Raw genomic sequence first — 15770 nt, forward strand, 5'->3', positions numbered from 1 at the left:
GACCGTGTGTCCCTGCCGGGGGCCGTGTGTCCGGCTGGGGACCGTGTGTCCAGCCGGGGGCCGTGTGTCCGGGCTGGGGACCGTGTGTCCCTGCCGGGGGCCGTGTGTCCGGCCGGGGGCCGTGTGTTCGGCCGGGGGCCGTGTGTCCCTGCCGGGGGCCGTGTGTCCGGGCCAGGGGCCGTGTGTCCGGCTGGATGCTGGCTGGGAGCTCCCCCTCCGGTCAGTGCTGCTGCTGCCGCGCCCCTTCCCCAGCGCGCAGCCCGCTCCCTGTAATTACTCGCCCGGCCGCGGCTGTGATTAGCGCCTCGCCCTGCCCGCCCCGCGATTGCGGCAGGGCCGGGGCATGCGGTGGGGCGAGGAGGAGGAGGAGGAGGAGGAAGGTGCTGAGCAGCGCCGTGAGCGCCCTGCCGGCTGCCCGGGGTCCCTCCTGCAGAGTTAGGGGATGTTTCTCCGGGCCCAGCTGCTGAGGATGCCCAGAGAAGCAGTGCCTGAGAGGCTCATCCTTGCCCCACCACCCCAAACACCCCGCTGGGGTCCCAGTGCTCTGGGGGTCCTGTAGTGACCATTTCCCGGTACAGTGGGACCCGCTGCCGTGGGGACACGTGGCTTTACAGTGATGGGAGCAGCTCGCTCAGCCCCACCGCGGTATTTTTAACAGGTGACACCGGGGTGAAAGCAGCCAGCCCTGAGTGAGCTTGGGGGCTATTTTGGGCGGGCAGAGCAGCAGGAGGGGGCGGCAGGGGCTGGGCCAGCCGGGATCCTCGGGCCAGCGGGAGAGGTCAGCTGCCACTGCCCAAATTCTCCACGGCTGTTTCATCCTCTCCAAAATACTCGGCTGACAGGGCAGGACTTGCAAAACACACACCCCCCTCCTCCGAAATCCATATAAATAGTACTCGCCCAGCGGCTGGAAGGTTAGAGAAGTTTCTGGGCTCCAGGCTCAGGCATTTATTGCAGCTCTCACCCAGGAGCAGCAGGGAAAGTTGCTCATAAAGTGCTGGGGAGTGAGAAGTGAGAGAGAAGCTTTTTAATCTCAGGATATTTGGGTTTTATTATTTTTTTTTCCTCTCTCTCTCCTGACAAGAAGTTTTATTTTCCTCTCCCCAGTCCTGGGATCACAGCCAGACAGGAAGCGTTTTCTCGCGGCCAGAGAGCTCCCTCCGTCCTTCCTGCGCTGCTCCAGCTCCCGGTGATTCAGCCAGAATTGATTTTCTCATCGTCCTTCACCTGGTGCCGGGAAGGAGGGGCCGTCCCCGCGCACCCACGTCCCACCCGGGGTGGATGCGTCTCCTCCGGGACAGGCTCCCGGGGGAAGTTTGCAGCCAGGAGCAGCCGCACAGAGGCTGAGGCTCCGTCGGAGAGCCCCGGGGACACGCTCAGACCCCTCGGCAGGCAGCCATGGCCGATAGCCAGATGCCCTTCTCCTGCCATTATCCCGGCCGGCGCAGCCTCCGCGACCCTTTCCGGGAGCCCGGCCTCACCTCGCGCCTGCTGGACGATGACTTCGGCTTGTCGCCCTTCCCCGGGGACCTGACGGCGGACTGGCCCGACTGGGCTCGGCCCCGGCTCACCACCACCTGGCCGGGCCCCCTGCGCGCCGGGCTCGGCCGCAGCCCCCCCATGGCCCCCGCCTACGGCGCCCACTTCGGGGGGTACCCCGAGAGCCGCAGCCCCGCGCCCTTCCCCCGAGAGCCCTGGAAGGTGTGTGTCAACGTGCACAGCTTCAAACCCGAGGAGCTGACGGTCAAAACCAAGGATGGCTACGTCGAGGTGTCAGGTGAGAGCCAAGGCACCGCGGAGGCGACGCTGCCAGCTCAAGGAGTTGCTGCAAAATGCCAAAATCGCCTTTATTTTAAAGCGGCGGCAGCAGCGCCGTGCTTGGGGGCGAGGGAGGGCTGCAGCAGGGCTTTGGGGCATCTGCAGAGGCAGTTCGGGTGTCACGGGGGGATGTGGCTCGCAAGCCGCGGTGGTTTGCTGCCAAAAGAAGAAAGGACACGTGTCCTTTGGGGTAAATCTCCCTGCTTTCTGCCCTGGCTGGCGGCACCCTGCAGCGAGCGGCCAAGAGGGGCCCCAGCTCTGCTCGGGTAATTATAGCCAGGGTGAGGTCGGCACGGAGGGAGATTCCCTTTAAAGGGGCCGAGGGAGAAGCTGGGAAGAAGGGAGCAGCTGCTCACAGCCCCCAGCCCTGAGTCGGCTCGAAACAGGTCCCCGAAAAGTCAATTCATGGAGGGAACAGTGGGTGTGGGGTCCAGCACTTTTGGGGTGCCCGCGACTGCTCTCAGTGTCCCATCAGCCTGGCACGGACATTCCCCATTTTCCCTGGGTTCTCTGGGCTTGGATCACCAGGGAGGGCTCGGGGCTTCCAGCTAGCACAGCTCGGGGTGTTTATCTGGAGCTCCCTGCAGCACAGGGGGAAAGCCACAGGTCACGGAGCTCCAGGCGGCCTCTGGCTGATGCTCCAGGTACAGGGACCCGCAGCCTCACGGAGTGGTGGAAAGGAGCCCATCCTGGGGAGCGGGGCCAAGGGAGATGCTGCCACCTCCAAAGGTTTTATTATTTGTTTATTTTCTTAAGCCCCAGCTCTTGACAGCCTGTGAGACCCCAGTTTTCCACTGGGAATGTGGCTGTGCTGTGTCTAGCATCTCCTTCCCCGCATGGAACGGCTTCCTGAGCCCACCCCAGAGGAAGAGTTTGCAGTGGGGCAGGCAAACAGCTGCTCGGAAAACTTTCCTGTTGGGTTTAGTTGTTGTTTGTTGGAGAAAAAAATAATCTCCTGGTAAAGTGCTGATGTGGGGCGTTTGCTTTCCCTGCAGGCAAACACGAGGAGCAGCAGGTGGAAGGAGGGATCGTCTCCAAGAACTTCACCAAGAAAATCCAGTAGGTGCCGGTCGGCCCGGCCGAGCTTTGCCAGTCCCCAGCTCTCGCACGCAGGGATTGTTTTCCACCCCAAATTCTGCCCTCCTGCAGCACGTGCCTGGCCGGGCCGGGCCGCAGAGAGATTTCTCAAGGGAAGGAAAGGAGGAGGAGGCCTTTTTTGAGGCGCTCCGTCTGTCTCTGCCCGCCCGGGGCTGCGTTTGGGGGCGCGGGGAGGAGGCGGCCCCGGGGAGCAGCCGGGCACCGCTGGCACCGGCCCCGAGCACATCCCTGCGTGTCCCCGCATCTCGGTGATGTCAGTGAGATCGCTATCGCCCTGACTCAGCCGTGCCTCGCTTTGGCAACAACAACCGCAAAGGCGAGCCCAGAGGCCGGCGAGCCCCGACCGATGTGGGGGGCAGATCCCACCCGCGGGGCTCGCACGGTTAACAGGGAAAAGCATCAAAGCCCAGGGCATGGGAAGGGTTTCCTCGGCTGGCAGCGGCTCAGCTTCGCTTCTCTGCGGCGGAGGAGCCCTGTGCATGCCGAAGTCCCACGGGAAAGCTGGGGCGAGCACCGCGCTCGGGCTCCTTTTACGGGCAAGGCTGGCGGCTGCCCTGGGCTGCGCCACGGCCGGGATTCACTCGCGCTCCAGCGGTGCTGACATCCCGTCAAACACATCTGCCGGGAGATTAAACAGAGCTCCCGGGGGCCCGGCCGGCCCGGAGCCCGCTCGAAACATCCCCCGCACATTCCCGGGCGCTCCAGTAATAACAGAGCCTTTGCCGGGGCTGCTGCCTCGCAGCGCTGCTTCCCCTTGTGCTGGGGGTCCGAGCTCAGGATCCACCGGGGATGGATCCACTCCATCCTAACCCATCTTTCCTGCCCCCCTGCAGGCTGCCCTACGAGGTGGATCCCATCACGGTGTTCGCCTCCTTGTCCCCGGAGGGGCTGCTGATCATCGAGGCGCCCCAGATCCCCCCCTACCAGCAGTACGGCGAGGGCAGCGGCGGCAGCAGCGAGATCCCCGTCGAGAGCCAGGAGGCCACCTGCACCTGAGCAGCCACCGCGGCCCGCCACCCCCGTCCCTTGTCCCCTTCCCCTGCTCCCCGGTCCCTGCGGCGCGGCGTCCTGACAGCCTCCGGCACGGGTGACGGGTGCCGCTCGCAGGGATGGCAGCACCCGCCACCCCAGCGGGAGCCGGGGCACACACAGCCCCGGCCCTGGGGGCTCCCAGCCGCCTGAGCTGCCCGCAGAGATTTTGTGCCCACGGGGCCAAGCAGAAAGGATGTTCCTCCTTATGGTTATTGTTTGTTCCGAGTCGCTCGGATGGGATATTTATAATAATAGCAAAAATGGGCCTGTTTTGTTTCTTTAAAATTGACACGGAAACCTGTAGATCTGTGTCTTTTCCTCCTCCATGAGTTGTTTTTGTTGGTTTTTTTTTTTTTTAAACTACATCTCTGCGAAGGACACGCGTCCGGCGGCGGAGCTCGATGGCGTGGCCTCCATCCTGAGAAACGGTCTGCGTGCTTTGAACGTTGGTTTGGGGTTTGGGTGGTGTTTTTTGTTGGTTTTTTTTTCCTTATTTCCAAAGAGAATTTGTGCTTTTACTTGTCAGACCTGAGGAATAAAACCCAGTTGATGTTCTTAGCCTCCGCTTGTCTCGGCTCAGCCGGTGGGGTGGGCGGAAGGCTGCGGGAGGGTGGTGGGGAGGAGGGGGATGTCACCGTGTGTCACCTCCCAGCTTGGCACAGGTCATCCCCATGAAGGCAAGGACAAGAGGGATGTGTGGGGATGCCTGCACTGATGGGGGAATTCCAAGTCCCAGCTACCACTGTGCTGGGGAGGCATCGAGCCTGGCAAGGACCGTGGGCTCATCCCGTCCTTAGCCCCTCAGGGGCTTGGAATTCCTGCTTGGGGATGCTAAACCAGGCTGTGAGCTGGGAAAGTTTGGTTTGTCCCATCCCCATTTCCATCTCCCCATGCCAGCTCCACAGGGAAGCTCTTCCCAGTGGAATGGCAAAAGGTTTTGGCTGGGTTCTGAGCACAGCCTTAAAGGCATTCCCAGGGGCAAAGTGCTGTTTGTATCCCACTGCAGCGCCTGGGGCTTGCAAAGCCGAGCTCTCCATGGGCTGGTAGGAAATTTTCCATCAATCTGTGCAGCACCTGGGCCAGGCACCCAGTTTTCCATGTCACCAGCACCTCAGAGTTAAAAATACAGCTCCACGTGTCCCACTCTGGCCCATTTGGGATGTGGTTACCAACAACACCCACCACGTGCTGTAAGCCCTGGCCCAGCACCCGCCTGCCACGAAGGCACCCACATTCCAGGTCATGGAGGGGAACCTGGGCACCCTCACCCAGTTTTGTGAGTCATATTTAACTTCCAGCAGTTGTCCCAGAGCAGGGACCCCCCCTGATGGTGCAGCCCCAAGCTCAGCCACTCCGGCTCTGCCGGGCACGGCTGCGAGCACAGCGATTTTTATGAATAAAATATAATCCTCGAAATGCGATACCGGCACCGGCATGGAACGCCAAAAAGTCATGAGTCACAGCTCCAGCCCTGTGTCCTTGTGCCACTTGGAGCCGTCAGGCCCTGTGGGTGACACCTCTCCAGCACAAATTGTCCTTCCTCTTCCTCACCCCTTCAAAGAGTTATTTTGATCAGGCTTTTGGAAAAAATATCCCCAGGCCCAGCCTCAGTTTTTTCCCCTTTCACAGGAGGACCCCAGGGGCTCCTGGGGACACGCTCAGCCCCAGCACCCCGGCTGGATGTCCCCCAGTGGACCCCTGGCCTTGCACCCACGTCTGGCACAGGATGGTTCCCCGAGCAGGGCTGCAGGTGCAGGGGACCAGCTGTGACTCCAAAGGGAGCTGCCAGGGGGGAATGAGCCACTGCTGAGCCACTCTCCCATCCTGGAGTATTTGGGGAAGGCCCCAGGCTGGTGCAACACCAGGGCTGGGACAAAGGGAGCTCCAGGCTGAGCTGTGGGGCTGCTGCTCTGGCACAGCAGCTGCAGCTCTTGTTCCTGCTGATCCTGCAGTTTGGGGTGAGTTTTGTTTTTCTTTAATAGCTTTTTGCTTTATTTGGTTCTGCTTTCTGATGAATTCCTTAATAGTGTCTTATAAAAGCTGTTGTAAGGTGCATTAGCAATAATTTTCTAATGGCTGGGGTTGGCATTGGCAATTAGCACTAAGGACCTCTTCCATGGGCAGCGTGCTTGGACCTGTGCAGACAGCAGCTTCCCAAGCTCTTGGATGGTCTGGAGTATCACATCCTAATGAAATAATTGTAACTGGAGATCCAGAGGCTCTTTTCAAGTATGATCTGATTATCCCTGCAAAGGAGGTTTGAAACAAGTAATCCCAACTGGTGATTCTGCAAGCACAAAAATCAGTTTGGAAACACTGGGGCACTTCTGCACCAGCTCTCCCCCATGTGTGAGGAGAGGGGCTGGGGTCTGTGCGTTTCTGGGGTTGCAGGGTGGGCAGAGCTGGGGCTGGAGGGGACTGGGAGCAGTTTGCTCACCCTCCCTTGTGTGTGAGGTGGTGCTTTGGAGCCTCCAGCCCCAGAACACAGAGCAGTGGGCACCCTGCAGTGACAGCACAGGGTTTGGAGCAGTCACAGCCAGGTGCTGTCAGAACATGTTATGGTTAATACCAGCTCAAAGGGACAGAGCTGGTGCAGGCTGGGACTGAGGGCAGCATCCTGCGGTGGGGAGCAGTGGGCACCCTGTGGGTCTGACCCTGGGGCTGCCTGAGGGAGCCCAGGAGGGACTGAGATCCTGGCTGTGCATTTTGGGACCTCTCTCACACAAGGGAAAAAAGGGCAGGATTGTGTTTTATCAGCAATTCACACTGCACAGGGCACCCCAGCCACTGCAGCACCCCTCTGCCAGCCCTGTCCCGGTCATGCCAGGAGGACAGTGCTCCCTTTTCTTCTGGAGCAGCATTAGACTTGCCAATATCCACATCATGCAAGACAAAATGATTTTCACTGCTGAAAGAGACAGAGGAACCCTCCTAATCTGGCCTTTCACATGCTGCTCTTGGAGCAACACTGATGCTGCCAACACAACATCCTGAATGGGGAGGACTCAGGTGCTTGGAAGAGTTTTTTCCTCTCTCTCTCTCTAAGAAGCCAGTTCTGATCAAATACACAGCCACATCTGAGAGAGCTGGTGGGATTAAGGAGCTGGATGCTGGTCAATTTGTAATTGGCACTGATGGGGCAAGAGAAGGGAGTGTGCCTGTTCCAGGAGAGGGATTCTGGGGCTGAGGTGGAAATCCAGCAGTTCCTGATGCATCTCAGGACCATGAGCTCACAAGCTCACCTCTGAGTCCCAGCAAAGCTCTCCTGGGCAGCTGGAGAGAAATGTGGGTGATCCATGCAGCATTTTTGTTTTGGGAAAAAAACAAGTGGTGATCCCTCCTGCAGCACAAGAGGGTGATTCCCTGTGCAGCCAACACAGAGCAGAATGGGCTGATGGGCAGGATGAGATAAGGGGCTACATCATGGGAAACTGGCCTTGGAGGACCTGCTGCTCCAGCTGGCTGCTGTGAGGGGCTGAAGGACGTGGGGAGATAAGGAGAAGGTCACCCAAGCCGTGGGACAGCTCTCCAGGCAGCTCAGTGGCAGGAGGCTCAGTAAAGCTCCTGGCTGTGTCCTGCTGTCTGTCCCAAGCTGCCCAGGAAGCTGTGGAGCACCTCCTGCTCCCTGCAAGGCAGGGACATGGGGTAGTGGGACCAAGGGTCCGAGTCCCGTTCACATCCCACCGGGGCTGGGATGGGGAGCACGCGGCTCCCAGCAGGGCACCAGCTCCCAGCCTGTCCCAGAGGATTTATTTTCCTAAAATGGAAGCAAAAGCTGAATTGATTTATTTTGGTTGGCAGCATGTGGAGCTGGGTAAATAATCCACAAGAAGCTCCAGAGCTGTCCAGATCCACCAGGCACCTCCAGGGACCCGCTCTCTTCTCCTGGAAGAACGGGGTTCATCTAATTTTCCAAGTGCCCAGCCCCTGTGGCAGAGCAGGTGGTGGCTGGCAGCAGCTCCCAGAGCTGTGTCCATCCCTGCTCTGGGGAGCACCACTCATGTGCCCAAGGAGTGGGACACCCTTTCTCGCCCTGCAGGGATGCCCTTGATGTCTCTGGTTGCTCCCTGTTGGATCCCACTATTGGATCATGCCTGGGGTGCCCACAGAGGCCTCTTTGTTGTTTCCTGGGGTTGTTTGTGCTTTCCAGCCCCTCTGGGAGCCTCCTGCACGTGCAGGAGCTCAGCCTGACTTCCTCCAGCATCCTCCTCCTCAGTCCCTGGGGCTGCAGAGCTCCCCTGCCCCCCCAGGAAACGTGCAGCTCTCCAGGCTCTCTCTTGGCAGCTGTTCCCATTCCTGCAGTGACTCCAGCTGGGTTTGCACAGGGGATTTGGTGTAACATTTCTAGGTGGTTTTCCTTCCCAGAGCCCTCCAGAGCATCCCTGGCTCCCCAGGGGTTTCTCACTATTTCTCACACAAATCTCAGCTGCTGCAGAACAAGCCAGTCCCTTTTTCCTGAGAAAATATCCTGTAACCACCCAGGTGTTTCTCTGCTGTAGCTGAAGCCATTTGGGGGTTTTCACGTTTCTCTTTGGGAGTTTCTCTTCCTTTGGAGGTTTTGTTTTCATGAAGTTTTTGTCTCTCCTTGCAAAGTGAATCTCATCTGCTTTATTTTGGATGTCTCCAAAGGGAACACTTTCCCACCTGATGGCTGTGGGGACAGAGAAGCAAAAGCTTCCCTCTTTTTCTAATGGAAGAACCCAATGTCACAGAAATAACCCACCTGGCTGACCAGAGGGCTTTTCTCTCCCTTCCAAATTAAAGGCTGGAAAGCCATGAAATGACCCAGCCACCCCTGGGAGCAGACCAAGAAGTTCCTGCAGCTTCACCCATCCCAGCAGAGGGTGGGGAGGAGATCTCTGTGGGTAAAGCAGATGATGGCATCGTGTTCTGGGTGCTTCTGCTTGTGTCCCCCACCAGGAGGGGACTGGGTGGGCTCCGAGGCCCTGTGATCCCCCCCAGCAGCACAAACCCTCCTGGCTGGGCAGTGTGGGTGACCCTGGTGTGCAGCATCCCTGACCTATCCGTGGAATTGCAGCTGTCCCTGGGCAGCAGCACCTTCCAGGCCCAAATTCCCTGCTCGAAAGCTGCAGCTGGATGAAGGAGAGTTTTCTCCTATTTGTTTTCTTTTGTCAGTCTTTACACCCAGTTGCAAACGCTGTTGATAATTAAGGGCTCTCCTGCCATTTGGGTGAAGTGCTGAAGTGCAGCCTCCTGCTCCCAGCCAGATGCTTCCCAGCAAACCCATCCTGGAGGAAAGGAAAATTTCTGCCTAATTTTGATTCTTTCATACTCCAACAAAAACCTCCCTATCCGAGGCAACCTTGGAAACCTCTCCTTATTAAAAGACCTCCTTGAAATGCATTGTAGCAGCCAAGGAGGGTGGTTATGAAGCACAAAAAGCCTGCAGAAGAGCTCATTAAAACAATAAATTACAACTAATTAGAATAAATCAAGCTAAATCATCTCCAGTGGGAAGGTAAAATGAGGTGTGAGTGAGTGGTTTTAATAAGGATGGTGCTAATCCCCAGCTCCCCTTTAAAATGATGGTGAGTGCTGCTGCAGCAATGATCCCGCTGCTGGGGCCAGGGTGGAAAACAGACATGGACAAAGAGGAAAGAGGAGCTGATGGCATTTTGAATTGTGTGCCAGCCTGAGCTGCCTGTCCCTAATTGCAGTGGGTTTGGGGGTGGCACAGCACCCACAGCGGCTCACAGAGGTCAAGGCGTTGGGTTTGCTCACTCGGGGTTTTATTTCTGTTTCATTTGAGATGCACAGACCGGCTGTGGGGTTTTGCTCCTCTCATATCACTTCATCACCGCAGCCACAGCAAAATGACTTCTCTGCATAATGAGCAGTGAGATCATCACAGCCGCCTTGGCTCCGAATCGTTTCTCCTCGGTCTCCAAAGAGCTGCTCAAAACAAGGGAGAGGAGGGAGCTGTGGGTGGAGGCAGTGGGATGAGAGCCCTGCCAGGGTCGGGCTGGATGGCTCTGAAGCCCGGTGGAAGGTGTTCTGCCCATGGAATGAGCAGGCCCTTTCCCATCCAAACCATTCTGTGTTCATTCACCAGAAAGTCTTGGAGCTGCCAAAGAGAAAGGTTGATGCTGGAGAGAGTGAAGTGCTGCTGAAAGGGGTTTCAGCTCTGGGGAACACAGAGCCCCGAGCCAGCAGGGGCAGTGAGGCTGCAGGGACAGCACAGCTCGAGCCTTCCCTGGCTGCCACCTCCCTCCGAGGGATGAGCACTGCTGCCAGTGCTGGAGAAATGTATTGGTTTCATTAAGCTTAAATGATTAGCTCCAGGCCTTGATAATGATACTTAATGGGTCTAATATTTTTTTGGCGATTATGCTGTTGTATACAGTGTGTATATCATTAATAACCTTCTTTAAACCTCCTTGCTTTCACTGTCACTAATGATGTTCGAGCCCTTCCTATGCCTAAACCCAATTAGCTGCCAAGAAAGAGGCTTTGTCCCGTGGAGGGTGCCTGGCTGTGCTGGGAGGCAGATGCTGATGGTTTGTGCAGGAGGATGTTTGGATTTGGTGGCAGGAGCCATGGGTTGGACCCTGCAGGGGGTCAGGGCAGCCCTGGTGGGTGCAGCAGTGGTGGAAAGCCTTGGGACAGCTCTGCTCTGCTCAAAACCCCTTTCCCAATCCCATCCAAAGCTCTGCAGGGGGGTTAACACCAGTCAGGGCCTCTCCACATCCTGGGTTTTGTCACCTCTTGGTTTCTGTAGGTGATGTCAGACACTCCTCACCCTTTTCCTCAGGTGCACCGAGGGCTCTGTTTTCTGGGGGAAGACACGTCCTAAATCCAGGACAGGTTATTCCTCTGTGGTGCCACGCTGGGTGCAGCCAGGTGGAAGAAGAAATATCACCACTGTGTCCACGTTCTCCCTGAACCTTTCCTGGGAGGAGGAACCAGGCTTGGCTGCTTCTCTGCTCCTTCTCACCCGAGCCTCCTTCCCATCCTCCTGCGAGTTGATTAATCCATTAGGATTAACCTCTCTTTAACTCCTTGATTAGCTGCATTTTAAAACTCCATTTGTTTTCCTTTTTACATCAAGCTGGAGCCAAAAAAAGAGGGCAATTTGCAGCAATAGTGATTTAATGCAATTTCTGAAAATCAGGGTGAACGTTGGGAAGGCGTGCTCGGCATTTCAACTCCTTCCAGCGAGCTACAAGGGGCTCCATCCTGCTGGAGGCAGATTTGGGAGGAACACCACAGAAACAGCATCCACCTGAGTCCCCAGAGCTGGTTTCTGATGGCACTGGGGCAAACCTGAAAGATGCATCCTGGTTTCAAGATGTTGTTGGGGAAACTGAGGCTCTTGTGATGTGATGTGGGCTTCTTGGTCCCACAGGGACAACCCATTTCTCCATGGGAAATACCCCTGATTTCCTGAGCTGTGCATGGCAGAAATTGCTCAAGACAGAGCTTCTTGCTCTCAGATGAGACAGGATCATGGATTAAATCCATCCAGGTTTGATTTGCCAGGTTTAGACCTGGTCCTGGGTTTACCAAACCCAAGTTCAGTCCGTGCCTGAGGTGAGCTACCAGACCCCTCCAAAATCTGGGGGGTTTTGATGACAAAAATTTTGCTTGTCTGTGGCAGGGGTTTGGCTCAGTGTCAGCTCCACCTTTTCTCTTGGGACCCTTCTTTGCCATGCAGGAGCCACGTGGGAAAAATCACTAATATCTTCAAAAATAAGCAAACCCTCTGGATTTAGACCAAAATCTCTACCGTTCTCTAATGCCTGTCTGTTCCTTCCCAGTGTGTCCCAGTGGGAGAGAGCGACTCCTCCATCCTGGGACTGTCCTGTTGCTGAGGCTGGAGCTGTGGGGCACAGGCAGCAGTGGGGATGTGTGGGGGTAAGCAGTGCTGTGGTAGTTCCATGGTTCTTTGGGGCTCTTTGGACCCCCTGTCCTGGTGTCACCCCAGCTCGGAGCCCCGTGGCTTCTCCCCGTGCAGGAGGGGTGGGCAGTCACCCCCTGTCCCATCTCTGCCAGGCACAGCCCTGGACTGACTGGGTAACTCCAGAGTCACTCCTGCTGTGTTTATGTCACTGTTAAGCTCTAAAGTGACTGACACCAAGCACCCCTGGCATTGTTAACCCTTGGATTCATTCCTGGGGCATTTCCTCTGGTTGTGAATCAGTGTTTGAGTTTGGCTGGTAGGGTGAGGTTCAGGGAGCTCAGCAAAGCCAAGGCTGAGAGCTGAGGCCTGGGGTGTCTTTCTCACCTGGCCGAGGGCTGGGAGTCTCCCCTGGGAGTGGGGTGCTGAAGAAAATGCCTTCCCTCTCCTGTGGAGCTGCATTTTTGGGGCTGTCTGCTCAGAGCAGCTCCCCTGCAGTTGTTTGGGGCACTGAGGAAAGGCTGAGAGCAGCGGGGACATCACTGAAGCCTTTCTCCTCTTCCAGACTCCCCGCTTGCAGGATGTTTATCAGGACCTTTGATAGGTTTTGGAGCAGTTCAACATGTTTCTAAGCTATTTTGAGGTGCGTGAGTGGGAAATACACATCATGAACACGTGTGCTACCGCCTGCAGCTCCAAGTGTTCAGGCGAGATCTGCAAGGGAAACTTCTTCCCAGTACTGAAGCAAAACAAGGCAAATCCAAGCAGAAATTGGTACAAAACCAAGCAGAGAGCTTTGCCTTGTAGGACTGCAGCTCCCAAAGCTGGGCCCCCCTGCACGGGTGGTGTTGGAACAGGGAAATTCTCTCAGGAGCTGTCTGGGAGCTGTCAAAATATATCATAGCTGCTGTTGAGGTTTAAAAAGCTTCACACTGATGTGCAATTTAGGGGAAGCATCTTGCATTTTCATAGATGTACAACAAGATTTTCTGAAATTGCAGTGATATGAGAAAACGTCTTTTAAAGTGGCACCCAGATGGCGGGAGGAAATTGTGCTGTTTGAATTCTCTTCAGATAAATCGAAGCTAAAGGGATGTTAAACATTTTATAGGTTTTTTTCCCTCCCCCCCACTTCTACCACCTGCTACTAAAACGACATAAGAGGAGCAAGCAAACAGTGAGATCCTTACAGCATCCTGTGGCTTCATCTGAGGGCATTTAACACCCAGAGACTCCAAGGCAGGTCAGGTCAGGGCTCCCCCACACCCTCTCCCTGGGAAGGTGCCTTTTGGGACAGGAATTTCTGCAGGGGTTGCCCAAACCCATTTCTACCAAAGCAGACATTAGGCAAAGCTCAGGTGTCAGGGGTTGCAGTGTGAGTGCAGTGCCACGTCTGGAGCTGTATTTTTCCTTGGAAAGCCACCTCCTGCAGGATGCAGAGACCCTCAAATGCCCAAATGGAACATTTGGCTATAAATCTCCTTAATTGCAGCCATGCCCAGGGCTGCTCTGCCTACGGGACAGGCTCTCTGTGCCTCTTGGAGGTGAGGTTTCGGAGCCTCCCCAGCAGCAGGCATTTCCCTCGCAGGTGCTTTTTGTTTTCCTGCTCCTTGGCATTCAGAGGCGAGCAGCATTTTCACTCCTGAGCTAAATGTGTCACTTTGTCTCGTAGCGGCTGCCAGGCTTTAAAGCGCTGGCACCTCTCGAAAGCACCCGAGGACAAATGCCAGTGATTACACAGCGGCCTTCCTCAAGGAGGAAGGGCTTTGCTGCTCCTTGGTTTTGTTTGGAAAGTAAAACGAGCCTGTTTACCTGGCTGTTTACTTGAGCTGGATGAGTCACGGCCCTGGCAAGGCGTGCGGGCTGGTTTGTCCCCTCAGACGGGTCCCACTTCCCGGGGATGGGCTCAGGGGACACGGTGAGCAATAGCAGCAAACATCCCAGCCCCAGTTGTGTTCCCCTGGGGGAATGCGCTGGGTATGACAGGGAAGCCTTTTCCCTGTCCATCCCCGTCCATCTCTGTCCATCCCTGTCCATCCCTGTCCATCCCTGTCCATCCCTGTCCATCCCCATCCATCTCTGTCCATCCCTGTCCATCCCCATCCATCCCTGTCCATCCCTGTCCATCCCTGTCCATCCCTGTCCATCCCCGTCCATCCCCGTCCATCCCTGCCCATCCCTGTTTGTGCTGGTGGGCGCCAGTGGCGTGGGAAGCCGCAGGGATGGGCAGCACCTGCAGCCACAGCTGGGTCAGAAGCTGCTGCTCCGAGCCCCATCCCGGTTCCCCCGGTGCAGCTGCACCTCCAGCCCGTCCCTGGGTGAGCTATTTTTACACACTCCTTTTAAAATTCTTCCCAGAGTTGTCGGATTCATGGCAGATGGGTCCATCAGCAGGCGGGGTGATGCTCCCCACGGGAGGTGAGGTGGTTTTATGCTTAATACCTAATGGAGGTCACTGCCAGGACATGTGGTTGTGTCTTTAGAGCGCTTCCCAGCTGGGATCTGGCTTAGATTTTGGGAGAAGAGATCCTGGGCGAGATCCCAGCAGCTTTTTCAAAGGGCTGAGCCTGCAAGGAGCACCTGCTCATCACCAGCGTGGGCTTCCCGACTCCCAGCAGAGCAGCAGAAACCACGGGGGCCGGGACTGGGTATTTTTAAACCCCCTTGGCCGGGCAGGCTCTGCCGGAGCGCTGCCTTTTCCTGTCATCTCTTCCTGCAATTCCGGAGTGATTTGGAGGCAGCAGTCCCGCGGCTCAGCTCCCGCAGCTGAGGGATGTGCAGCTCACAGCAGCGCTGCTGCCAGGACACAGCGCTGCCTCGCTTATCACAGCGTGGGATGCTCAGCAAATATCCCAATCCTGGCTCCAAATTGCTCCCAACGCCAGGTTATTTTGGAGAGGTGCTATCTATTATACCCACAAACCCAGATAATAATAGTAATAGCATGTGGTGGAGCGCTGTTGATGCAACGAGGCTGTCGCTTGTCTCCGAGGATGCTGCGAGTGGCAGCCTGTTCAAAAGAGAGTCACAACAAGGCTGGCAGCAGCCAGCCCCAGCACAGCCGGGAGAGGATGTTCTGTACTGCCCAGCTCTGCTCCCTGCCTGCTGCAGCCCCGGTGCAGCCGTGTCCTGGCGTGCTGTGGCTTGCAGGGACACCGAGAGCACGGCCCCAGGGCTCAGGAGCCGTCTTGTTGTGGCAGAGATGCTTCCCTGAGCCAGGCTGGGCCTGCCCGCCTCGCTGTGTCAGCTCGCTCCCTCCTCAATCCAGGTGCTGCTCAGAGGGTGGCCTTGCCCAAGGGATCCCAAATTTGGGGGTCAGGGGATGCTAAATGCATCCCATGGGGTGTGCAGGGGGAGCTGCAGGTGTGTGAGCCCCTGGGCTGCCCACCCCATGGGATGGGCAGATACTGCATTGCCCCCAAACCTGGGCACAGCTGAGCTCCCAGAGCAGGCAGCATCAGCTCCTAGCTGGAGGCACTGGGTGCTTATCTTTCTCCTCCCTTGTTCCCTTGAAAAAAGGTATTTCAAACATGAAGGCAATGTGAAGACAGGCACTTACACATCTGGAAATGTGTCATGAATGAAATAAGGATATAGGAGGGTTTCTGTAGGAATTAATCTCTGCAGTATCTGCTTCACAGTGAGCCATAAACTTCTTAAGAACACAAAAATCTCACTTTTTCTTCCCCTTGAGCACATACCCAGTGCCTGTTTCCCCCAGCTGCAGACCCTGTGCATGAGCAGAATGTTCTCTGCATCCACGCTGAGAGCAATGCTGAACCTCCCACAAGCCTCAATAACTCCAGCATTTTCTGTTTATAATGGAACGGGGAACAGAGAGCTCTGTGGAAGAGAAATGTCTTTCTCAAATCATCAGGTTATTTTTATGTGCATGGATACTTTCTCGTGTGTGTGTAAATACCTCCCCCACACGTGTACCTTTATCTCAAGGAGTGAAATAAAA

The 15770-nt window shown here is 56.4% G+C and overlaps 1 protein-coding gene across 4 annotated transcripts; it reads left to right on the top strand.

Annotated features, from left to right (window-relative positions):
• The first annotated feature begins 279 nt into the window (after positions 1 to 279).
• Positions 280 to 4506, top strand: HSPB8 (heat shock protein family B (small) member 8). Of its 4 annotated transcripts, none has more exons than XM_086856013.1 (4): positions 280 to 658; positions 1108 to 1777; positions 2814 to 2877; positions 3750 to 4506. In XM_086856013.1, exons 2-4 carry the CDS (start codon positions 1399 to 1401, stop codon positions 3910 to 3912), a joined length of 606 nt encoding a protein of 201 aa, XP_086712139.1. In that variant the 5' UTR covers positions 280 to 658; positions 1108 to 1398; the 3' UTR covers positions 3913 to 4506. The 4 variants fall into 4 exon arrangements, with proteins under 4 accessions (XP_086712139.1, XP_023793362.1, XP_086712140.1 ...); XM_023937594.2 differs by lacking the exon at positions 280 to 658 and adding an exon at positions 678 to 1011; XM_086856014.1 differs by lacking the exon at positions 280 to 658 and adding an exon at positions 678 to 914.
• The last annotated feature ends 11264 nt before the right edge of the window (positions 4507 to 15770 follow it).

The sequence above is a fragment of the Cyanistes caeruleus genome, chromosome 18, assembly GCF_971803275.1.
Source record: "Cyanistes caeruleus chromosome 18, bCyaCae1.hap1.1, whole genome shotgun sequence".
Classification (NCBI taxonomy): Eukaryota; Metazoa; Chordata; class Aves; order Passeriformes; family Paridae; genus Cyanistes; species Cyanistes caeruleus.

Excerpts from the sequence above, each read along its gene's own strand:
- HSPB8 (XM_086856013.1), top strand. The coding sequence starts at position 1,399 with ATGGCCGATAGCCAGATGCCCTTCTCCTGCCATTATCCCGGCCGGCGC. Across the intron at positions 1,778-2,813 it reads TGGCTACGTCGAGGTGTCAG|GCAAACACGAGGAGCAGCAG; the intron begins GTGAGAGCCAAG and ends CTTTCCCTGCAG. Across the intron at positions 2,878-3,749 it reads AACTTCACCAAGAAAATCCA|GCTGCCCTACGAGGTGGATC; the intron begins GTAGGTGCCGGT and ends GCCCCCCTGCAG.